The sequence below is a fragment of the Hirundo rustica genome, chromosome 9 (assembly GCF_015227805.2).
Source record: "Hirundo rustica isolate bHirRus1 chromosome 9, bHirRus1.pri.v3, whole genome shotgun sequence".
Lineage (NCBI taxonomy): Eukaryota > Metazoa > Chordata > Aves > Passeriformes > Hirundinidae > Hirundo > Hirundo rustica.
The window spans coordinates 10,093,841-10,118,527 of record NC_053458.1 but is presented as its reverse complement, the minus strand read 5'-3'; the positions used below and the strand labels follow the sequence as shown (position 1 = coordinate 10,118,527).

Sequence of the window (24,687 nt, the reverse complement as noted above, 5' to 3'; positions counted from 1 at the left end):
GGAAAAGGCTGACTAAAGGATGGAGGGCACTCTTTGGTTAAGGAAGGTTTCTCCCATTTCTTGAGCTCATTCTTGCCGCTGGGTTCCTTGGCTGATTTGTCAAAGGCACGACCACACATGTCAGAGCACCAGAATCTCTTCCATTGTGACATCACAGACGCGATGGCTTGTGAGATCACAATGTGCAAGGCCGAAGGCGCTGATTACTTAGGGAAGCACTTGCTGGAGCTATGGCACCCTACAAAGCTGGGAAACAAACACATCTCAGTTCACTTAACAACACAGTGAAACCCACATGAGACTCCACACCAGCAGGACACGAATTTGTCTGAACAGACCACCCAGAAACCGTCCCAAAGACGCACAGTACAATTCCACTCCAATTTTATTAGGCCACCTCTGCTAGGCAACCCACTTTCATCAGCTCCTTGACTGGTCTCCTAAGACATGCTTTGCTGTGTATTTTTAAACCTTCTCCAAGAGTAACTGTAGATGAGCAAACGGGTCTAAGCTGGAGTCTGAAGAAGTTCCACACAGCAAAGGACTGGTCACTTAGAAGAAACGTAGAGATAGGAAAGAACAAAAATTAAAATAAAGAAGCAATAACAGGGACACATACACCAAAGCCAAAGAGGAAGAACAGATCTGCTATTAAGGAAAAGAACAGTTGCACAGGATCAGACCAGAAATCCTCTAGTCCAGTCTCCTGCCTCTGCCTGGGAGCCGTAAGAAAACGCACCAGTGTGAAACAACACAAAATGAGGTTAACCAAGCCAATAGTTCTGGGAGGCCAAAAGAAGGCAGGCCTGTCCTTCCCTCTTGGTCTTATTCTCCTGCTGATTATGTTACACCAGTTCCTGAGCTTGTCTGGCCCTTCTGCGAGCTGATTCAACCACAGGAACCTATAAAATGACTAACATAGCCAGAATAAAACACAATTAAAACAAGATAGTTTCTGGCTGTTTTAGTGAGATGAATTAGTGCAGGGCCAGGTTGGATGAATACCAAAGCTCAAAGAAGAGGATGGGCCCACACTGGCAGAAGCAGGAATGAGATGAGCCACAAGAGCTGTTGGTCAGCTCAGCCGCTCACCCAACCATGTACTCAGACCAGGACAGACACCTGGGATGACATGGCACTTTGCAGAGAATGGAGAAGTTATCTTGGCTCTAGCAGCATAGACACATTAAACTTGAATTCACAAAGCCCATCAGACCATCCTGCCTCCACCTCATGTATTGCTGGCCCTAAAGTTTCCATTTCCTTAAACGAGCCCAAAGAGTTGAAATCTTTCAGAAAAGTTTCTGGCCTTGAATTGCAGCATGAAGAATGGAGGTTCCTCTCTACCTTCAGACAGCTCATTCCAATGGTCAACCCATTTGCTGTCAAAATAACATGTCTTAGTTTTCATTCAGTCTTTCCCAGCTCTGGTCTTTGAGGTAAGTTCTGAAATTTATGGCACTTCAGTGCTCTCAATCCTCAGCACAGCTCCCATTGTCAGGAGCTAGAGATTTGTAGCTGCTACACATCTAGTCAGTAAAAGCTACTATTGCATATTGGCCTAATTTAGTGGAAAGGAGACATAGTAGGCCACCCTTTGTTTAATGGAATCTGGCATGCATAATTACTTCATTTTCATACACATGAATGCCACAGTTGTTCAAACCACTTATACAGCTGCACACCGTCGTTATCTGAAAAATTAAGGTTAACACCTGAGTGTGCCAAATGAATCTCAGCCTGGATTTGGGGAAACAAGATTTGCATTGCTCAATACACTGGTAACTTTTGATCTTCACAAATGAGCTCCAAAAGCGTTAAAAGAAAGCCAGCACTCTGGCAAAGCTCTGTCGTGGTACACTGGCAAAGGCTCCGAGCCGGGTAGCAGCTACAGTGGGGCCCGTTTTCCACACAACCCAGTCTCAGCCTAGAAAATCTGCCAGGGAAGATGCTGACCATGATATTCAATCACAGGAAAAAAAAAAAAAAAAAAAAGATTGTAACAAATACAGATGAAATTGAAAAAAAAAAAAATCATTGGAAGAGAAGTGTCTTTACCTACACAACACATCTAGGGAGAGCATAACTTTTCAGTTGGCCTCAGGCCAGTTGAGATCACTTCTCTTAGGGAAGGGAAATGGTCTAAATGGTCCCTAGCACAGCCAGCACCTCTATTCTAGGTTATGTCTTGACAGCCTCAACTTTTCCAGTTCTTCCTTTATTCCCCTGCTTGCCATGGCACCATACTGGCATGTCAGCCCATCACTACTAGAGTGAAACACCAGGAGTCTCAGCAGCAGGACCATTTCTAGCAAAAAATACCTGCTTTGGATGCAAGACAGACTTGTAACAAAAGGACAGTTGTTTAGAGCCTTCCATACCCTCCTGTAAGTCCAGGCACAGTGGGCAGTCCTGCACCATCTACCTGGATGTCACTATACCCACACTCTACAGACCGGGACACCCTCCACTGCAGGTGGCCACAGGACTGACTGACACAGAGAGAGGGTAAAATGTGAATACTTCACATATTTAAGTATCTTCCAGAACTCTATTTCCAAAATTTAAGGGGGTTAAAAAAAATAAAATCAAGGCCTACCAAAGTTAACAGAATCAAAACAAGATAAGCACCAAACCAGCTGTAATCAGGCCGTCTAAAGAAAGCAAACTGAATTATCTCTCAAGCGCAGAACAGAAAGTTTAGGTCCTATCAGTGTTTATTCAATCCAAGGTCTTCTTTATTTAGCATCAGGCACATAGGCATTTTTTAAAGGCTTTCTTCTTTTGGATTTTGGTACCACTCAAATCTGTCTAGACACACTAACTTCACCAAAAAAAAAAAAAACCAAAAAAAACCCACACCCAAACCCAACACACTATTCATGTAGAGCAACCCAAAGTTTGAGATGAACAAGATGCATGAAAGGGCCACAGGGCCACTCTTTGAAACAAAACAAGCATTTAGTCCACACTGTAAACTAATGTGAAAATTCAGTTGAAAAGGGCAGAATTCAGTGCTTCAAAATGGAAACAAAAATATCTGAAATAAAAAGCACCATCTGAAATCAAATTTCCCAAGCCTACGCAGTAGGGACTAACCAACTGGACTTTTAACATACTACCAAATTTCAGAATAATTCATTCTTGGATAAAAGTTCAAATGCCAACTTTAATATCAAGTGATATTTGATGCTACATTGTTGCAAGAAGACACTACAGGACAAAATAAATTCAAGTTACCATTAGAAAGAAATCAGGTAAAATCCTCAAACAGCTGTTAACAGCATCTGTTGGGACCAAGAGCTTTGGAGATGTACCTTCCTGGAGCCTTGTATCCCTCATCCTTCCTGAGACACAGTGCAAGCACTAATATATTAGAAAACTTGCTGGTCCCTTGCATCACAGCTGAAAGAATATCAAGACTTCAGCCTAAACAGCAGCTGTCAATCCACCACCTCTGGAACCAAAAGCTCCAAAAAGAAACTAGGTAAGTAAGGAAGTAGCAAAACAAATGTCACACATTAGCAAACAGGCCAGCAATGACCACGTAAATCCACCAGACACAGGACTTGTAAAAGACAGAACATAAGCAGTAAATGACAACACCTCTTCTTATATCTCAGTTTGGAAGAAACACCTGTAACAGCATAGCAGCAAGAAAAGAAAAGGAGAAGAAATTCCTACTGCCACTCAGGAAACAAGTAAACAGAGTGTACTCCTAAGCTTTCTCAAGTTTACTTCATCTCAAGATCTGAGACAGGTGATCAGTTCAATCCCACAGGGTAAAAAATATAGGAAAAAACCCCCAAAACAAACCTTCTACTCCCTCATTACCTCCACCTATGAACCTCCTCATCCCAAAACATGAAAAAAATCCTTGCTGCTGCTGCCTCCAGCTCAACCCGTGCCCACCCCTTGGGCAGACGGGCTGTTTTCCCTTCCTCAAGCCCTGAAAGCAACCGATCCCGCTCCAGCTGAGGTCTGGGGGGCTGCTGCCACAGCCACCCTGCAGAACTCCCCTCAGGGCCGCGCCGGTGTGCGGAGGGCCCGGCAACCCGGGCGTCGAGGCGACGAGGCGCCGCTACCCCGCGCCCTCCCTCGGGCCGGGGCCGCCCCCGGTCCCCACCGGCACCCCCGCCCCGCCCAGCCCCGCCCGGCCCGCGGCCCCACGCCCCCGGTTCGAGCCCCGTCGCCGCGGGGGGCCGGGCCGCGCCCCCGCTCCGCGCCGGGCCTTCACCCCCCGCCCCGGGCCACGGCGGCCCCGCGTCTCCGAGAGGCCTGCGGGGCCCCTCGCGCCGGCCGGGCCCCACGGGGCCGGGCCGGGCCGGGCCGGGCCGAGCCGAGCTGCCGCCCGCCTCCCGCACCACCCCCGCGGCGGAGCCGCCCCGGCCCGGCCGGGCCCCGCGCCCCGCACTCCGCACCACGAGTGCCCGGCACCGCCACTCACCGCCCGCACTCTGACCCCCGACCCCGCGCTGAGCGGCAGCGCCGCCGTCCAACCGCAGCGCCGCCCGCCGCCGCCGGGGGCGGGGCTTCCGACCCGCCGCGCCCCCTGGCGCAGGCGCGTGCCGCGCGCCGCCCCGCGGGGCACGCTGGGGGTCGTAGTTCCCGGCGGCCGGCCCCGCCGCGTGGCCGCGCCTCGATGCCGCGCCGGCGCCGCCGGGTCCCCGGGCACCGATTCCAACTCCCCATGCCCGTCGGAATCTCATCCTCTCCCCGCCGAGCCGACTCCTCGTCGACTCCGGGGCCACTTCTTACCCGCCTTGTGTCCTCAAGGGCCATCCCACCGTGTCCCCAGGACACCTCTCCCAACTCCTGATGCCTCCGTGCTTGTGTATTCGCTCATCTCTCTTAGCCTAAACCTGTGTCTGAACCGTGCCCGGTCTTTGCTTGGCACCCCTGAGCTGTGGCACCTCCTCTCCGCTCATATAGTTGGCACCCTGAGCCAGGACACGTCAAATCTCCCTGGCTGTCATGCTCTGCAAGGGTTCTGAGCCCCCATCCCTGCCAGCTGCGCAGGGAACAGTTGCCAGTGCTGTGCTGCTACCGGACAGCATGGCAAGGAGTACTGGAACAGGCTGCCCGGAGAGCCGTGGATTTTCCTTGTCTGGAGGCATTCAAGATCCACCTGGATGATCTCCAAAGATCCCTTCCAACCCTAACAATTCTGTTATTCTCTGAACTTACCTGCAGTGATACGTAATCTTTAGCCAACTGGTTCATCCATAACTCTTGGCATATCGGCTGCAATGACAAGTGTTCTAGCTGGGGCCATTCCCTGCATCGCTTCCTTGCTTCTCACATTAACTCACACCTCCACGCTTCAAGCCAGCAGCTCCTTTGCACACCCCTGATACTCCTCATATGTGTGATGAGCAAACTCAGAGCACTGACTCATGCAAACAGGACTGTGAGGGATTCTAGAGGCTGCCTTACCCATCCTTTGCCTGCAGGCAGGAGTAGACCCACCTGTCATCTTGTTCTCCTCTTCAAATCATTCCTTAAGCCTTTCTCTGGCTCCATGTCTTAAAATAATGGACACAAGTAAGTACCAGAGTGCAGAGATCACTGACTGCTGCTCCATGCAAGGTGGGCTGGCTGCCAGACTGAATCTGCCTGGTTCTCCTGCCTTTATTTGAGTTGCTGGCTCTTCAGGCTGGATTTATCGTTTCCTCTGTTTGTATGCAGCCTTGAACTTGAGAGGCCTGAACCATGAAAGTATCATGTCAGAACTATAAAAATACCAACAGCAAACCATTTAATAATAGTAAGAGTTCCTTTAAGCCCTCTTAGATTTGGCATCTCTCAGCTTCCCACCCACATAAGCAAGGAAAATGTGAAATTTTACTTCTAAGCTTAGCTATATTGCTGTGATTTGTCAAGCCTTTGGTGACTGATGTATGGTTTGCCAGGTGCCCAGGAGAGTGAATTGAAGGTCTTTGCACTGTGGTGTTCCTTGAGCAGTCTGTCCCTGGCCCTCCCTTAGCAGGGATGGAAACTGGCTGAAATTACTGCAGCCCCAAAGCTTGAAATTTAGGGCTCACAGCCTGCCTGTGTTTCTAAGAGGACGAAAGAGAAGAGGCCTTTCCTCTGCTGACCTCTGCATCTTGCAGTAAAAAGTAATTCCTTGGTCTAGACAAACAATGAATGGCTCATGGGTGTGTGCATGTCCTTTTTTCATCAGCCAAGCCTCGTGCTGTTTCCCAGGTTTCCCAGGCAGTACAGTCGGCAGATTTCCTCCTGCCCAGTTTTTTGGGGGAAACCTTTTTTGTTATCTACAGTAACCAGGCCCACACTTTGGCTTCTGCCAGCCTCCACGACCCTTGTGAGACCCATACAAACTGTCCACCAAAGACTGCAGGACAGCAATAGATTCCCTTCAGCATCTGCACTTTCATAAAGGGCCTTTTTTTCTGGCACAACTATCAGCAGCCAAACCAGTTCAAAGACAGCCATGTTTTATGAAATATCGTCGCTGTTTCTGTATTGTTCATGTCTTAGCCTGTCTTATGTGGGCATGCATGGCTCAAATGAACACTGCAGGCCACTGAAAATGTCACCTACAGATTAATCTGGCTCACTCCAGGCTTCTGGAAAAATAAATGAGGGTGATCAATAGATATCCTGTGGCGTGCCCATCGATGCACATGGCCCCTGTAGCATCCTCACTGGGAACAGCTCCCCTCCCCAAGGGACTCTGCCAGTAAAGGCGGTCAATTGCCGTGGGGCCCGAGGCAAGGAATGCTGACAAACTGGGTTATGCAGGTGGGGAACAGTGCTCAAAAGGGCTGGTAGTTGCTCATTAGGGCCACCTTGTTTATTCCAGGTAGCACAGCCCGTGTCAGTCCCGTGACCCCATTGCCTCAGGACCAACTCTATCCGTGAGCGTGTTTCAGGAGTCACTCTGGTGATTTAATTGCTTGTCCTACTTTAGAGATTTTGAGATGGCTAGAAGAAGCCCATAGGAAATAGGGTCCACGCTGGGGCAGTGTCTGCTCTGTCCTAATTTACAGGAAGGACTATCTTCAAACCTTGGGTGGAAATCAGCTCAGATTCCAGCTGTGACCTTCTCTCCTATGGCTGGATCCCTCTGCTGCTGCCAGCAGATGCAGCAGATCCTGGTCCACAGTTACCTGAAGTTTTATTTGTTTTAAACCCCCAATAGTTTCTCAACAAAGTATAATTTCATTCACCACAGATGTTAAGCCACCACTGGGCTGATGGATGGACAGAGCTGGATTAGAAAGTAGCAAACCAGTGGGGCAGGGTAAGGCAGAAAATACAGACTAAACCCCCCTGACCCCATGTGGCAGCTGCAAGGGATCCTCTGTGTGAAGACAGTGCTGAGCTTATCCTAACCCAAAATCAACTATTAGGTCTCTGCCTGCTGCTGGGTCGGCACAGAGGAGGAGGGACATTCCCCAGTCTTTTCCCAATGCCTTCCTCCCAAGGGTCTATGGAGCACAGCTCCTTTTAAAGCAATAGGTTTTTATATTATTATGGCACAAAGAAACATCAGATCCTTTTAAAGGCAGCTCCATTAATACTGTTCAGCTGCTTATGCTGAGTGAAACTTTTAAATGTCTTATAATACACATGACAAGTAGGTTTGTATCACTGTTTTCTACTTAACAAGTTAATAACGTGCCAACCCAAATCCTTCAGTTACTAACACCACCGGTGGGACTCATTAACCAACGTGAGTACATATTTAAGGGAATACTAATATTCACAATGTACATTTTTATATTCACGTTGTCATTCTTGAAACCACAGCTCAGTTCATGTGTTCTGTTGAAACATTTGTTTGCAGAGGATTTCTCTCTCCCTTTTCCTCTAAACACAGAGACTATCACTGGGGTATCATTCTGGTGAATGATATTAATGACAGCCTGTCATCATGGAAAGCTATTTCTAGCTGTCAATTAAAGGGTGTTTTGAAAGAAAGCAGCTCATTCAAACCCCGTGGGAGCAAGTGTGTCTCATTGTTTGACAGTGACCCCCTTGATGAATTTGGGAGCAACAGCAGTTCTGTGGGGCTCGGAGCTTTGCAGATGCAGCACAGGGCTCTTGGATGACAATGACAGGAGATTTTAAAGGTGCTGATGTCCCTAGCAAAGAAAAGGCAAAAGAATATTTCAGATGATAAAAGCGATCCACAGGTAGGAGTATTGGTCAGGAAAGAAGTCCCAGGGAATCTGAGCCATTCTCCTCCATCTTGCAATATCATTTCCTCTCCAACATCACAATTCATCAGCCTCCGTCCTCAAATACGTCTTTTTACTTGCCCATGCTAACCCAAGTAGAAGGCTTCTTCAGCTTTTCTCTACCTGATAGATGTAAAAACCTCTAATTCCCAGATAAAATGTATTTATAGCTAGTTTACTCTAATTCATTCTGGGAAAATGATCCTTTGATTTAACTTGTTGGTTTCTTTCCCTCTCCTGGTGTATTCATAGGCAGCTCTCAGATTCAAATCATTTTTGCCATCTTTGCTTTGGTGGCCTAAGCAAGCCATTTTTTCTTGCGTCTCCTTAGCATATTATCTTTCCATTTCCCACTCCATCTTAGTAGACCTCCTCTGCACCTGCTTCAGTTTCAATTAAATTTTCTTGAGCATGAGCGCCCAGACTGGTATGTGGTATTCCTGAGCTGGGCTCTAAGGCCTCATACAATATATGTCACTTGACCCTATAAATATCACTCATATAAACATGCTTGATTTCTACATTTCCCCCCTCAACAGGGTGGTCCACTCTCAGGGCTTTCTCATTCCTTTTATTTTCCTAAGCACTCCTTGCACAGTAATAAAAATGTACAGACTCAGTGGGGATCTGTTTTAACTTCAAATGTGCTGATTCAGTTCAAAAACCATTAATTCAGCCAGAATCAGGGCTATGGGGTGGAAATCCTTTTCCAGTTAAAACAGAGGTGAGAGGGACAGCCTTTGGCAGGCTAGGAAATAAAATGCATTAGAAAAACATTGCAGGACATCAGAAAGTGTCTATCGACTGGGCTATGTTAACAGAGGACAAGAGAGTCTTGGACATTTCACATGAGGACTGGATGTCTCTATAGGAGATCTGCTTGGATTTTGAGCAAACTTCTGGGGTTTGATGCATGGGAGCATTTTATTTCTCTAGTCTGTGCTTTGCTGGAATGGTCAGAATGGTCCCTGCTGGACCTTATACTGACAGAACATACAAAGCTAGTCAGACAGGCTGGTCCTGTCTCCAGAAAATCCCACTTGAATCATGGGTTCAAGAGGATGCAGTGAAATGCAAAGCAAACATAAACAACTGTGTTGCTCTGGCTGCAGATCAGTGCTCTTCCCTTTTGTGTGGGTCCCAGAGAAGCCAGCTTTTGCCCCTCGCTCCCACTTTGTACATGGGATGAGCAGAAAAAAACTACACGTGTCAGGAAGGCGTCAGCACCAGGACACGAAACAAAATGAGCCATCGGCAAAGGATTTCCCCAAGATATTTGACCAAAGGGAAACACAGCCTGAGCATCAGGAGAAATTTCCTGAGGCTATGATGCACTAAACTGTGGGATCACCTTCTGAGAGGAGCGGTGGGAACCATGAAACCAGCCACTTACAGCGCTGTAAAATGTCCCATTGGTGCCAGAGTGATTTCAGTTCAAGGGAGCTGCACTGAATCATCTACCATGCCTTTTCCAACTCTTGCTCCTAAAAATCAGACCCAAGAAGTACAAAGAAAGAAGGGCAAACAGTGATGTCAATTTGCTAAAGAAATACAAGCTTTTCTACATTATTGTATGTCGTAAAACCCCTGTGCTCGTACTGTATAGTTAATCTTGGTATTCCAATGCCATCCACAAAGAAATTCAAGCTTAACCCAGGTAAAAAATATTGTGCAATTGGGTGCAGTTTATTCTTTATATTTTAATAGCTATAGCAAAACTCCATTGCTAACTAATAAAAAGAAAAAAAAAAAAGTTGAATGTGTTTTACAGTTATGTTGTCATGGGAAAGCTGTATTTCAAAGTGAGGGCATCAACAGCAGTGAAAATGAGACATTCTTAAACATTTTTAATGTGATGCTAAAAAAAAAAAAAAAACACCAAAACAAAAACACACTTCACCAAAATCTCTTTGCCAGTATTTTAGCTAATAGGGTTGCAGTGTATAAAGGAAGGGTTCTGACGCCTGCAACAGGCCACCCAATACTGAGCCACTCCTCAAGTGTCTTGAACTCTAAGTGTAAATGGAAAAAACATCTAAAATTAAGCATTTCTCCTGGAGGAACACATTGCTGATAAAGCAAATCTTCCCATAGGACAAGCACACCTGCTGGAAGGTAGAGAGACATTTTTATGTGTGGGATTTTAACTTGAGATAAAATACTTTTCACGGGCAGTCATATGGAAGACAGCTGGCCAAAAATAATAACAGAGGAATTTGCGTCCCTTGGGAAATTCTGAGGTTTCAAAAATTATGATTTTTGACCTAAGCTGGGACAAAAAGTCTAGTGCTCGGAATTTTTTTTGTTGTTGTTTAATGACATATTCCCAAATAAAAATTGTGTATTTCTTTTCACTTTACCACTTTGACATTTCTTTTGTTTTATTATTACATCATTCTAGAAGCCCAAACCATCCATTCCACCACACTGTTTCCTTTCCTCACACTGTACATTACATCCACAGCCATAATCCCCACCCTTTTTAAAGATTCCTATTAAACCAGCTAAATGTCTTTGTGAAACTCAATATCAGGAACAACAAGGATCCCTGCCCTAAGCTGAGGCAACAGTGGGTTTTAACAATTATTTTTCAAAAGTGCCTTTAAAAGAGGGACATAAGAGACTAGAGCAGGGAGGGAAGTGCCTGGAACAGTCTGAACAACCCCAGGGAACATGATGGTTCCTGAAAAACCTGAACTAGCTCTTGGTCTGATGGCTGGCAGGCAAAGGGCATGACTCAAGACTGTCATCACTCGTGGTTTGATTTTTGCTGTGGGCAGGGAAGCAAAACTTAATAAAGGAAAAATATTTTACCCAGAGAGCATCTGGTTTCCCCCATCTCAGGAGACCCCATGTTTTAGGGCAAATGCTTGGACAAATTGGGGTATAAATGTATAAAAGGAATAAAACAATACTGTCAGAAGGAGATGAGGGGAAAAAAAAAAAAAAAGAGAGAGAGAAACCCCCACATATGAATATTTTTAATAACTTCTCAGCAAAAACTTGGATAATGTTGATACACTCTAGTAAATGTTCCCAGTTACTCCAATCGGTGTTTTCTGGTAGAAAATTGATCTGTTGGGGAAAAAAAAAAAAAAAAAATTACTCTACCATGAAATCTCTTATTTATTTGGACTCAGTTGTGATATGGAAAACTTCCTGGATTCAACATTCCTCTAAACTGCCCCACAGAAACAAAATAATTACTTGGATAGCTCTAGCCCCTGCTGCTCCAGGTGTCCAGAGGCCAAGTCTTTGAAGTAGATCCTAAACTCCTGACCAAAGCAGCTAATTTCACCAAACTTAAGTTTTGCCTTTATCTCCAGAAACACACACCTCCAGTGGACAGCTAAATTCAGCAGGGAGGGTAGTAGGGGTTTGCTGCCTGGTCTGGGAGTCAGACCCTTACTCTCACATACCTTCTGCCTACACTGCTTTAATTTCACCACCATCTCCCCCTCTGTTTATTCTATTTTCTGCCTCTTTATCTTTTCTCTCCAGTGTCTGGAGACCCTCTTTCCTTTTCCAGCCTCTCTCTTCCTCCCATCATTTCCCCTAGCTCACTCCTTCCTTCCTTTCTTTCTTTCTTCTTTCCTTCCTTCTCGGCACTCTCCCTGGAGTTTCTATTCTCTCTTCTTTCCTCCCTCTCTTCCATCAGGACTTCCCCTAATGCTGCAGGAGGTACCTAGTCTGCCAGGGGTAGAGAGCAGAAAGACATGCCATGTCCAGAAAAATCCCACATCCCACTTGCCAGGGGACCACTCACAGATCCTGCTTCTGCTGCTGCTTCCAGTCCACAGGTTCCAGCAGTGTGGACTGACTGTCACGTAGTAGTGGGAGCACCTAAGGGGTCCTGGGAGACACAGCATAGAGTTCAAAGGCTGGAGACCTTGACCTCTGCGCTTGCAATTGTCCTTTGAAACCCAGGAGAAAGAGCCTGTGAAAGCGAGCGGTGCATCCTCCCCCAACATCCTCCTTTGTTACAGCCCTGAGAGTAACTGACCTTGGAAATATCAAAATTTCTTTCCCCCCACCAAAATTCTCCCTCGCATTGGCTGCCGTCAGAAAGCACAGCTGAGACCACTGAGATTTATCCCACCTGTGACCCACGCTGGATGGTAGGGAAAGCTCCTCCAGCTGAAGAGGCCAGTGTAGTAATGTGCTACCTTATCTCTAGTGCCACCGACTTCAGTCTATTTAATTTTCCCTTTGATTTTAATATAGATTTATTGAAAACAACAGTTATCAAAACAAACTGCACTGGCAAATTGGTGTTCGTCTGTAGCTGTACAAGCACCTATAAAGCTGCCAGCGTATGAAATAAATGGTGCTATATGGGAGGTCAGTTATTGCAATAGAAGTTCCCCAAGGATTTGCACTGGGCAGTTTAATATTTTTCTTATTACCCTCTTTTCTACTATTTATGCCTCTCTGTTTAAATTTAAAGTGTACAGCCATCTGCCAAGGCAAGCATCTCTGATGAAATAATCTCTGGTAAACCTTTTCATGAGTGGGCTTCCCTCAGAATACCAGAAAATACTGTTGTGTCCCACTTAAAATGCAGGCAAATGGAGACAGAGAGGCCAATTTTCCCAAGGGTTTGCCAGCTAGGCCAGCTCTTTTTTTCCCCCTGCTTTTGAAAAGATTTTTCCTTACCTCATGCTCCTTGAAAAAACCCTACTGATTAAAGCCCTGCTTCTTGCCATGTTATTTAATCTCCATTTAAATTCTGTGGCTGTACACACATCATACCTGGTATCTGTGGGCTCCTCCCTACACATGGTTCTAAAAAAATCAAATCCAATCATAGTCTAAACCTGCTCACCAGAAGAGATAAAAGGGTTTCAGTACTGATCTCTACATCAGGAGAACACAAATCAAATAACATAACTGTCAAATGAGGAGACGAGGTGTGTAAATGCCTACAGAAACAGGAACTCTCATTACAGAAACATCTATAATGTAACTAATATTATTTACATTAGAGCAATGCTAATCCAGATGAGGGTTAATGTCCCTGCTCCTAAAACATTACACTTTAAATAGACACGAGGCTGTGAGAGGATGGAAGGAGCATCAGCATGCTCATCCCTGCTTGAAGATCAGGGTTGGAGGCAAACTCCTCACAACAGAAGAGGATGAAAGTGATCCAAAATGTGCAGTAATGAAGATAAGTTTAGTTGTGGCCAAAGAGAGCAAGCAACTTGCTCAGCCTCACACAAGCTGCCTGGAGGGGTGACAGAAAATGAATAGAAACCATGGATGGCTTCTATGAGCCTCTTACTCACAACATTACTCGGCAGCGCTTGGGTCTCACTGAGCCTTGTGCTGTGCCCTGCAAACATCCAGTTCACTGGGAATGAGCTCCTACTGCCACTTCTTAAAGTCAGGCCGTGGGTTTTTAGACCAGGCTGCTCCGTGTGGACCTTTTTCTTCATGTGAGAGGGACAAGCCATCATTCTGGTGGCTCCAGGGAACAAGGCATCTTGCTTTGGTTGACAGAGAAAGTGTTGAACTGATGGAGAGCAATGAAACTGCTTCATCCACTGGACTGATTCACTCGTCAGCCCGTCAACATGCAGACAACGCACCACATGCTCAGAGTTGAACCTTTGGGCCTTAAAGTCTACACCCTGGAGGAACTCACTCCAGGTCAAAATCCTCCAATTTTTTATCAGTCTGTACCAATTGGGTGGAAAACATGCAAGTGCTTTGTCCTTTATCCACTGTGGTGTCCAGCCCTGGCAGCTGTTTCCCAGCTTCACAGAGTGCTGATGAGAGGACATACTCTCCTTCTCCTCCATCCTGCCCTTTCCCAGCCTCTTCTTAGTGCAAAAGCTCAATATTCAACACTTGCAGCTACCAGCAGTTTAGAGACCACTTGTGGTTCTTCCTGTCTGGCCCAGCCTAGGGTCAGAAATTATCTGTTTAGACCATATTCCATTTGATGTGAATTGCTGAAGTGAGGTATAAACAGAAAGAGCAAGCATGAGCTTCTCTGGATAAAGCTATTGCAATATTGAATACAGCCCTGATCTCTTAAGGGTTGTCAAACATTTCTCATCCGCTTCAGAAACTTCCTGTAAGAATAGCAGATCCACACACCTAAAATGAGACAAAAATCTGCACTTGGAGGGAAAGGATCCACACAATTTGGCACTGGACTCAGCAGGTTTCCCAAGGCTCTGGTAACAGTTCAGCACAAAAGGGAAAGCCAGCAGGTGAGAAACAGAGCATTAACGAGTCTGAGTGACACACACAGCCAGATTGTCTGCTTTGCTGACAATTGATGCCATCCCTATTACTGGAAAAATCCTGTAAGTGTGCTTCCCTAGTGCTCAGCAGCTTATTGCTTATGGGTAGCCAGTTTCTTGTCATGGCTTACAGCTTCTGTGAGCTGGTATAAAAAGGCTTGCTGTCCCCAGGTTTACTGGTGGAGGCAGTCACTGCATGCCCAGAATGTGCTTCTCCAACGATCTTGTATGCTCTAGGATTCTGCAAAGTAGCAAGTGTATTATTAACATTCCTCTGGAACAGCTAGAGAGACTGTCTTCTAGAGAAGCTCACAATTACATCTCACTGCTGAGCATCAAATACCAGACAAGCAAGGGAGAATCCCACGAACAAGACCTTCTGAACCTGTACAGGGGGAGCGCAAGGATTTCCACAGATGTCCCTCTAAACAGGACCACTAGGAGTCCAGGGCTGAGGTATTTAAGTTGGACAATTTATTCTCACCATCTCAAGGAAGAGTAAGTGGGGAGACAGGGGACAGCAGGCACTGGAGAGTAGAAGTGTGCAGTTTAGGACAGCAGCCTTGGGGCAGGCACTGCATGGCTGGAGGAGTGGATCCAGACATGGAGGGACTGCAAGTAAGGATCTGCTAAAGAAACAGTTGACAAACAGAGTTCTAGAGCACTCCCCTTGTTTCTGCTAATATTCCCTCTTTGCTCTGGCTCTCCATTTCTTTTCCTTTCACTTCTGAAGTGTCTCATAAGGAAAGACACACAATTTGCCTCTCCTGGCAGAGGAGATATGACACACGCGTGTGGTTTCACATCTTTACATCCCTCTTACTTCCTCCACCTACAGTCAGAAGTACCTTGTAGCTGTAATGGGTAGGCAGAGCAGGGATGGCAGGGAGAGGAAGGAACAAGAAGAATTGGAGGCTGAGGCAGAGCATCACTGTGAATCATTGCAATTTCCTCTGATCCTGTTTTATCATTGGGGGGGAGGTGGGAATGTAAAAGATGCAGAACCTGTGTGAACAAGGTCAAATTAAATCACATTTCCAGGCTGGGGAAATTACTTTTGCCTGCAGCAAGAGAGGTGCACAACACGAATGAAGGAGGGGAGGTTCATGCCACCAGGCATGCTGTATCCAGCTATTGCAAGACAGAAGGAATTTATAATTAGCCCACTGAAATATATCCCTGCAGGATTTCACTGGAGGGGGGAATCACGCCAGCTGAATGTGTAACAGAAATACCAACTGAGATCTGATTCCAAACCTTATGGGAGACAGCTCATCCTTATCTCAATGAACATGTGTTTCTGTCTAATGGGATGACATTACTCAACAGGGTCAACTACCCACACGCTCTGAAGACATAAGAGAGAGACACTGAACATCTCCAGGACAATTCAAATCTGACAGCTTCAAGAACATCACTGGGAGAAAGACCCAGGTGCTACTGAAGTTCAAGATTTCCTACAAGAGCACACAAATTGTCAGATCTATTTAACACCTCTTGGTCAAACCTTACCACTGTGTCTCACTGTCACAGCCTGTGGAGGGAGAGCAGTGCTGTGTGTGGGTGGCTTGGTGAACTGATAGAAGGATGGATGCAAAGGAGTCTCCTGAAAACCAGCCTAGAACACAGGACTGGAAGAAGTGACCTTTCACATACTCCACATACAGCAGGGAGAAATTAGTACACGCAGCCTGGCTGGATATACATGATGCATTGCAGGCACCTGGGAATTTGTGCATTTGCCTTAATCAACTCAATGTCCCACTGCTAACAAAGGAAAGTGGCTGACATGGTGAGTGCAGGTGAAGGCTCTCAGCTGTGAGATGCCCAGTTTGGGGTGTTGCCTTCACATTTTTGAATTTTGACTGGAGTCAAAAATGCAGGAGTGTGGAGATGGACCAGACCTAGAGCTCACCTAATCCATGTCTTGCCCCTGCTGCCAGAGGGCACAGCAGGCATGCAAGAAACTTTGCAAGGGAAAACTACACTGGCAGGACAAGACATTCCTGTGCCAGCCTCCTCTTCACGCCAGCTGCTGCTCCAACCTGTACTGTATGGGCTTATGCCTCTTCAAAGTTTTATTGTTGTTATTTGCTCTTAACATTCAAGCTATTCTTGTTATCTGAATAATTTTCTGAATTACAGTAAATTCTACCTTATTGATCCCATGGAGGGGTTGAGTCTACAGGAAAACTGCAGAAGCAATAGGATGTTCCTCCAACAATCAAGACAGGAATCTGAGGGGCCGTGATATGTAGGGCACTGGGACTGTACGATGGGATATGAGGCATTTGAACTGGATGGCAGAAAAGGCTGGCTCAAGACAAAGCTGGGCCAAGATAAAGAAATTTTGAGTGTATCAGTTTCTGAACAGGCTCGTGTCTGACAGAAAGCTGGCTTGTTGCACATATCTGCCTGCTTTAAATAATTTACTGCTAGAGTAATGTGAGCTGAATTAAAGGAAAAGAGAGGGGCAAGAAAACAGAATAGGAAATGCATGTGAGAAGTGACTTGTGAGAGACTGGTAGAAAGAAGACAGATATTTCTCAGAGGAAGATGGGTAATTTCCTGGGAGGGAAATAGTAAGAGCCGGGCACCAAGTCCTGGAATTCAGCAGTGCGAGTTTATTTTTGTATGAAACTAAAAAAAAAAAAAAAATATTGCAAAATGTTAAGAAGATGTTGTGAAAATGGGCGCTGAAGTCAGGTTTGGTGACTGAGGTAAGCAGGAGCTGGAGCTCTGTAGCGCATCAGCCTCTCAGAGAGGGAAGGGATGATCCTGAGAAGCAACGCTCAGTTGGGTCTGTAGCATCACCCTCCCTACTGCGATTCCCAGGGAGGGACTGGTTAGGCAGAGATTCCTGCTCCCCCACCCTGCTACAGGACTGGAGAGGAAGCTTTGCAGAGTGTTCTGCACAGCACAGAGGGGATGGAGAGGGAGAAATGTCTTGCTCTCATCTGAGAAGTGACTGGTTTGTATTTCAGCTGGGATTTTTCTCCCTTCAGCTTTAAGCTCAAACTCCTATTAAACAGCCAGATCAGTCTAGAGAAAGAAAGTATTTATTTGTTTGGTTATTATTATTTTTTCTAGAGAGGAATACCATCTCGTTGGCATGACAACGGTGCTGTGGGCCACCATAAACACTGGATCATTAGCACCAATGCATTGGGCCATTATGTAGGCTTGGCCATCAGCACTGCTAAGGTGTGTGAGTTTATGGCGCAATCCCATTCATGTGACAGCATGGGAATTATCTCAGCAGTCACAGTGCTGAGCACTACAGCTGATGCTGAGGTCCAGCCTTATACAGAATTACTTACTGCATTGGCAGAAAGCATTTTTCCTTTGGAAGAAGGCAGGCACAAAGCACAGGATTGAAGTCACCCATGGTATGTGGGCTGCCTCACATCTAATGCAGATCCTTCGATGGACCACAAACATCACAATACTCAGCACTTTAGATTCTTGAACAACATCCTTGTGTGTTTTGCAGTATCATGAGAAAATGCACATGCATATAAGACACCAGTGTATTTTCTCTTAAGAACAGGCAGTTCCCACCACTACAGATGTGCGGGGTGCTCAGCATGGCCCTGGATTACATGCACAGTCTGTATGTTCTTGGGAAAGAGCAACTTGTCCTCCTTTTTACTGTAAAGGCCCCTTTCAGCTTATATATCTGTAGCAGATATTAATAACAATCATGCTGCACTTGGCTGCTGCAAACTCTGACTGATGAGAGCAGCCCTAACTCACACAAGTTTCCAATTGATTTTATCTCATGTTAAGCTCTAACTAATCACACCAGAGAGCTGCCTTAAAAGCTCACTAGATCTGTCCTGCTCAGGTTTGTTTGCCTGGCTAAAAGGGGAGGTGGGTATTTTTCCCCATCCTCTGCTGAATTGGGCTTCCCCGCTGAATTGGGCAGGGAGAGGGAGGAGCCTGGACCCAGAGGTCCAGGCTGTGGAGGTGGTGCTCTTCTTCTGCACCAGGCTATGCAGTTTGGGCCCCAAAAACAAACCCAACATTTTCCCTGCAGTAGAGCCACATCAAACACAAATAAATAAGAAGATCAAAGTGTTGCTCACCCCGTGCACTTTCCATGGGCCAAAGCAGGAGCCACCATTCTGAACTGCTCTCGGACATGGCTCCAGCTTCCCTTTGCTTCTGTGGCACAGTTCAATAGCTCTGCCTTAGTTTTGCTTGATCCCATTAATGACAAAAATGACAAACACATATGCGTTGCCTTTATAGCTATTTCACGCTTTGACATGATCCCGGGCAAGTTACCTATGCTGTCAGCGTGATGGATGGTGCACAGAAGGGGGGTTGGACAGGTGTAGCTCTTCTCACAGGGAAATATTTTTCCACACCATTAGCCTGTGGAACTCCTAGCAGCAGGATATTGCTCAGAGAGGGATTAAAAAAAAGCCCTGAAAAAAGAGTGGATGCTTGTACAGAAAACAAGTGTCCAGTGCTGTAATCAAATTTAGGAACAATTGATAGGAAAGGGCGTTGCTGCATGCATGTGCTTAAATCACACACTGTGGCTACAAGAGTTTTGGAGAGAACTTTCCTCAGGAGCCCATGTCCCAGGAGTGCCTCTTTTTGGGCTCTAGCAGTGTCAGGCTTTAGCTGTAGAAATGATAATGTGATAATGTGGTTGACGTTCACATAAGAGCAGTCTTCCTGAAACAGTTGATACAGTTACTTGTCTGACGTCTACCATCCAGTGTACAACCTCTTTTTTGAAGCAGGAATTTTCCAAGGGGAAGGTCGTATAGGAAATGATACTGCAGGACAATGATATATAAAGAATACATAGTACTTGTTTGCAAAATCCCAGGCATGGTCTCCATTCTGCTGTAGAGATTCGGTGATGAGCAAAGTTTAAAATTACACTGGCATCTTGCAGCATGTTATGAAGAGCAAAACCAAGAGGTTCTGTGTTAGTCAGCAGACTTTGGAAGAGGTGTAGGTGATGGTGATGATTGTGATGCTGATAATGACAATGGTGATGATGATGATGATTAAGAAGAAGAAGAATTATATTAGTTTATCTCTCAGCCATAGAAAAGTTTTGTAGGCTGAAGAAAATTTTCTTACTACTAGTCATATGAGTCAACAAGTCATTTAAAGGACTGTTTTCTCATTCTAGGAAGACTAGTCACTGAGAGTGCACCAGCTCTAGATTTCCATTTTCTGGCAGATAGTATGATTTCAGCCCTGCCTCTGCCAAATTCTTCCTATGAAGAGAGAGGCTCTGGCAGAGGACAGCCACAGATGGCTCAGAAGACCAAGAGATCCCATATTAGCTCTCCTGAGCTCTGAGACAATCCTAACAGCAACCAGTAGAGTAAAGCCCAGATCAGCTGCTAAGATCAGAATAATGCTCCCAAACTCATAGGTCAACCTTCATCTCAGATGTCCTTGCTAATAGCATCAGAGCGAGACGTGGCTAACTGCAGAGCCTCCAAGCTCCTGTCCTCCTGGAGCCTAGCCACCAGCTTAGGGATGCTTAAACCGGGGCCCCAGGTCTGACAAAACCAGGGGATAAAATCATTTGGACAGCAGGGGCTTCTGGCACCGGCAGCCGTGCCCAGCACCTCCTGCCCGGAGTGGCCGCTGTCGCCGCGGCGAGGGCAGGGTGGCGGTGGCACGCAGCTGGGACGCGCTGGCTGTAGCCAGCAGAGGGCATGGACATTACACACGGCAGCCAGCCACCCAACCCCGCTGGGAGCGACTGCCCCCTCCGAGACTCACTGCCAGAAAAGTTTAGTTATAATCAGTTAAGTAATTCGCTTGCCATCTTTCCCCCCTCCACCCACGGTGCAGATGAAGTGATGCAAGAAATGGTCTGGGTCTAGCTATAGGTGGGGATGGTGCCAGTGACTTCAGGACGTGGTTCCGTAACTGGAGAGCTTCAGCACTTTTTGGGGTGTCATTTTTGGGGCACCGAATAGGGCGCACAACAGGGCAGCCCCCAACAAGTGCAGCTCCCTGTCATAGGAACCCAGTGTTCTGCAGGTACACGTGCGACGCAGTGGGCCCTTTGCTTTCTGCAGTTCATCACATTTCTCAAGCTTATTTTACACCATAGCAGCTAGAGGACATAATGATGGGTGAGAGGGTCTCTTGTTTTAAGAATGCACATTGGTACTGTAAGAATACAGCAGACTTCCAGTCAGGGCACTGTTCATGGTGGAATTTGCATGTGTACTTGACTTTATGTATTATTAGTAATCCTACTGAAATCTGTATGCATAACCTAAGTGCATCCAATCAGCCCTGTAGGTTCAGGATTGTATATATTAATTTAGACTTCAGTATTTAGAACAGTGTTTGCAATGGGAAGGGACAGCACAGATAGCCTGTAACAATCTCAAATTTTGTTTTAATCTTAATATTTTTTGTTTTAATCTTTGTTTTGATATTAATTTAATGTTTAAAAACCCCACAGCTGGAGGTGTACCCCATTGCTCTTAGAGATCAGCGATACAGTCAAAATTAAATCAGAGGTTCAAAGTTATTTTAAGGTCCAAATAACCAGTGTAGCATATATATTTCAGTGGAAAATTTTCCTATGGGCCTCTGTGCATATCACAGCTCCATAGTGGTGCAGGAGTCCATGTTTATGGATCCATTTTCAGGATCAAAATCCTCATTAGTAATACAGATTAATGGTAATTACAAATATAAATAACTTGAGTGTATCTTCTTATTTTCCTCTGAAGACATTGCTCACAGAAGCTAGCTAAATGCCAGATTTGTTCCCTGAATCCAAGCTGTATTAAGTTTGTGTGTGACGATGCAGTAACATAAAGTTAAATAAAGCTGCCTTTTTTTTTTTTTTTTTTCAAGCCTCAAAACACGGAGCTTGGTTCTCAGCTAGGATAAATTGGACACTGGTGCAGGATTCAGATCCCTTTTTCCATACTAAGAAACTGAAAGAATAAAAAAAAATAAATTGTTTTTTGGCTAAGAACAAAAGAAAGACGTTTAAATCTGAGGGATCATTTTTCATGATGTTGTAAGTACTGAAAATACAGCTTTATAATAAGAGCACTTCTTTTCCCCTGGAATTCTGGTGAAGCTGTAGCACAAGCTGGGCTGTGACTGAATGTTTTCCCTAGGATCCCTGGGACATAAGGGATGGTTTTTAATGTGGCTTCCTGAAGTGTGTCAAACTCTGATGTTATTTAAAATGTGGCTCATCTACACTACCCTGTGGAATATTTACTGAAGTCCTGAACTGTTGATGCTTGTGGTGAGGAGCATGCTGCAGGATAAGGATAATAAGGATTTCCACCTTGGAAATGTGTGTGGTGCCAACTAATTCAGGGTCCCCAGACAAAATGCCAGGACTTGGGTGTTGAGACATGTCTCTGTGCACAGCCTGTGGGGTAGCTGTTTCCAAAGGGGTGTTTGAAATCACTAGTGCAAAAAATCACAACTTTGGTAAATCAGAGGGTAACTACAAGGTGTTACTGATGAGCAAAATACATGCACAATAATGTTTGCTCCAATTTGTGAGAGTATTTTACCTAGACTACCCAAATAAGAGTTTTTACACAAAGCAGAAAAGGAGTTCCGGAATCTGAGCCCACGTTTTCCATTGTGCCATGGCTGATCCATGGGAGAAGGCAGCATTTGCTGCCTGCCTTGCCATCCTCCTTGCCCTTGCACACGATGTGCAGGAAAGCAACAGTGGATCAGATACTTTGAAGGGAAGAAGGCTCTTTTTGAGTGGCTGTGCTGCAGGTGAGAGCAGGGAACCAGGCTTCTGGTGGTTGTGTCAAGAAAGTACATGAAGCTCCTTCACCCAGGTGCTTTCTTCTTGGATTGAGAAGCTTGAAATGCATATTGTTTTATTTTGAAATTGAAGTGTGAAAATAAGGGAATTTATTGTTGTTATTATTATTAATATTTCCAAAGATTTTATAATTCAAAACTCATGCAAGCACTCTGAAGTGCAGCAGGAAGGATGGGTGCATTTCAGTCCAGTAAGAAGCAAACCAGCACAGTCTGCACCCAGTTAAGGCCTGAGGACACTTCCTGCTGTGCCTGTGGACAGTTCTATAGGGGCTGGTACATTCAGTGATCCTGGAGTAGCAGGTAAAGCCAGCCCATATACTTTAGTGACGAGTCACTGCTTACACAAGAGTTGTTGGATGACATAAGCATGTGATCCCTCTTGCTGTCATACACAGAATATAGCCCAAGCACTTGGTGATGCTGATGGAGAGGATTTCTTTTTACAGTGTATGTCACATAGCACAGTCAAATTTTGAGAATGGCGGTGCAGAATTAGAGAAAAGCCATAAAATGCTGCCCATACTATTTTTAAGAATAACTTGAAATTATTTGGCCATTGAAGAAAAAAACGCGAAATGTTTTGCTCTTGAGCAAAACAAATAAGTCTCTTGGATCAATGTTTGGTGTACTTCACAAGAAACAATGAGACAAGTGTTTCTTTGAGTCCTCATCTAAAACTGGCTCTTCCATTTCCTATGACGGGCAGTTTTTGCTCGGGACACTCCTAGGGCTGGCAGGGAAGTTGCCTGTGGCCGAGGTGGAGCGTGTGTGCAGAAGGGTTTGTGCAAAGCTGCGACGTGCATCCAGGAAACATTAAAATAGCAGTGTGAGTGCCGTGCGTGCGTGCCGCAGTTGGGCAACACTGGGAGTGTTAAGTCCCTAATTTGCTCTCCGGCTCTGCTGTGGCTGTCCGAGGCAAGTTCGGGGATGATGCCCACCCCTGGAAATCATGCCCATCCCATGCCAGAAGATGCCGCAGGGTACGTGAGGGAAGGCTGGGTCCCCATGGGCATCCCCAGGGGAGCCGGCTGCCTCGGGGCCGGAAGGGTACGGGGCTGCCCCGAAGCGGGGAAGCTGCCGCCCGGGGGGCCCGGCAGCGTCCCGCTGCAATTTGGGAGGCAGCCGCACCGTGGAAAATACGACCGGTGCCAGGCGGGTGGGCGAAGCCGGCACGGCGGGGCCGGGAGGAGAAGCGGCGCCTCTGGGAGAGGAGCAGCCCCCGGCGCCCCGTTTGGGCAACTCCGGGGACCACGGCTGGCGGGCGGCCGGCGGGTGGGCGCCGGTCCTGGACTGCATTTCCCATACTGCCCGAGTGCCCTAATGTATGCAGTGCTCAGCCCGGCTCCGCGTGTGTGAGAGTGTATGTGAGCGCGTGTGTGAGCGCGCGTGTGTGTGCGTGTGTGTGTGCGGCGGGAGCCCCTCGGAGAGTGGAGCCTCATTCACTGATGAGAGCCGGCACTGAGAGGCAGCACTGCTCCTTCCCTCGCACCCCCGCCGCCTCCCGCGCTGCTACATGCGAGCGGCGGGCGGGCAGCGGGGCCAGCACGCCCGGGACTGCCCCGCTCCCCGCACGCCGCCGGCTCCGCGCAGCCCCCGCCGCCAGCCGCACCGTGAGTACCGGCCACCGCGCCCGCCCGGCCGCGCGCAAACTTTGCAGGGCAAGTTTCAACCCCCTCCTCCTGCCTCCATCCCAGCCCCTTTGCCCTTTCCCTCTTCCTCCTTCTCCCTCCCCAGCGCCGGGGAAGCCGGGCAGCTCGGCGGCGGCGGGGAGCCGCGCCGGCCGCGGGGAGGGCCGGGTGGGTGGGGATCGGCATGGTAATGCCGAGGGGAAAGGCAGATAAAAGGCCCCCCCCCCCCCCCCGCCCCCCCCCGCACCCTCGGCGAGCCCCGAGCTGCCCGGATCCTCCCCCCGCGGTGGCTTTCCGAGGGGGACCGGTAGCCACCAGGGGGATCAGGTGCCGGGGACTGCCGCGGCAGCCCGGCTGGGGTCCGCGCACGGCGAGGGGGAGCACGGCCGGACCCGGCGCCCGGCACAGATCCCCCGCTCCCAAATAGATATAATTTTTTAAACTATTTTTTTTTTCCTTTTCTCTTTTCTTCCGTATTTTTCGGTGGGGCAAGCCGGGCAGTTATTTCCGCGCTTCCCTCCGCTGCTCCCGGCGCTCGCTCTCTCCGCGGTCGCTCCGGGAAGCGACAATTTCATTTCCCAGCAGCTGCAAAACAAAAACTTTTTTTCAAAGGAAATAAGCAGATCCACGCACCCACCCAGAGGTTTGTGGGTTTGGGATTTTTTTTGTTTGTGGGCTTTTTTCCCCTTTAAAATATATAAACTTAGTCTTTTATTTTTCAATAAAAGTATCGGGGGGGGGGGGAAAAAAAAAACTAAAAAACCAAAACCCAACCAAACCCCA

At 46.9% G+C, this 24,687-nt stretch overlaps 1 protein-coding gene and 1 long non-coding RNA gene across 4 annotated transcripts in view; both read right to left on the bottom strand.

The window, feature by feature from the left end:
- Window positions 1-4,524, bottom strand: part of ERI3 (ERI1 exoribonuclease family member 3) — a 131,204-nt gene extending 126,680 nt beyond the window's left edge. Inside the window, exon 1 of one of the 3 annotated variants that reach the window (XM_040072790.2) lies at window positions 4,448-4,524. Coding sequence is in view for 1 of the 3 variants with exons in the window: in XM_058421738.1 (XP_058277721.1) it covers window positions 3,835-3,856 (22 nt within the window). In the remaining 2 variants the exon portion in view is untranslated. The other 2 variants (XM_040072792.2, XM_058421738.1) reach the window with 2 other exon arrangements.
- Window positions 4,525-11,198: 6,674 nt separating this feature from the next.
- Window positions 11,199-12,263, bottom strand: LOC120756243 (uncharacterized). Its single transcript, XR_005702094.1, has 3 exons — window positions 12,211-12,263; window positions 11,974-12,121; window positions 11,199-11,282 (listed from the first exon to the last, which is right to left on the bottom strand). It is a non-coding gene; the product is annotated as an uncharacterized LOC120756243 (long non-coding RNA).
- Between the last annotated feature and the right edge of the window lie 12,424 nt (window positions 12,264-24,687).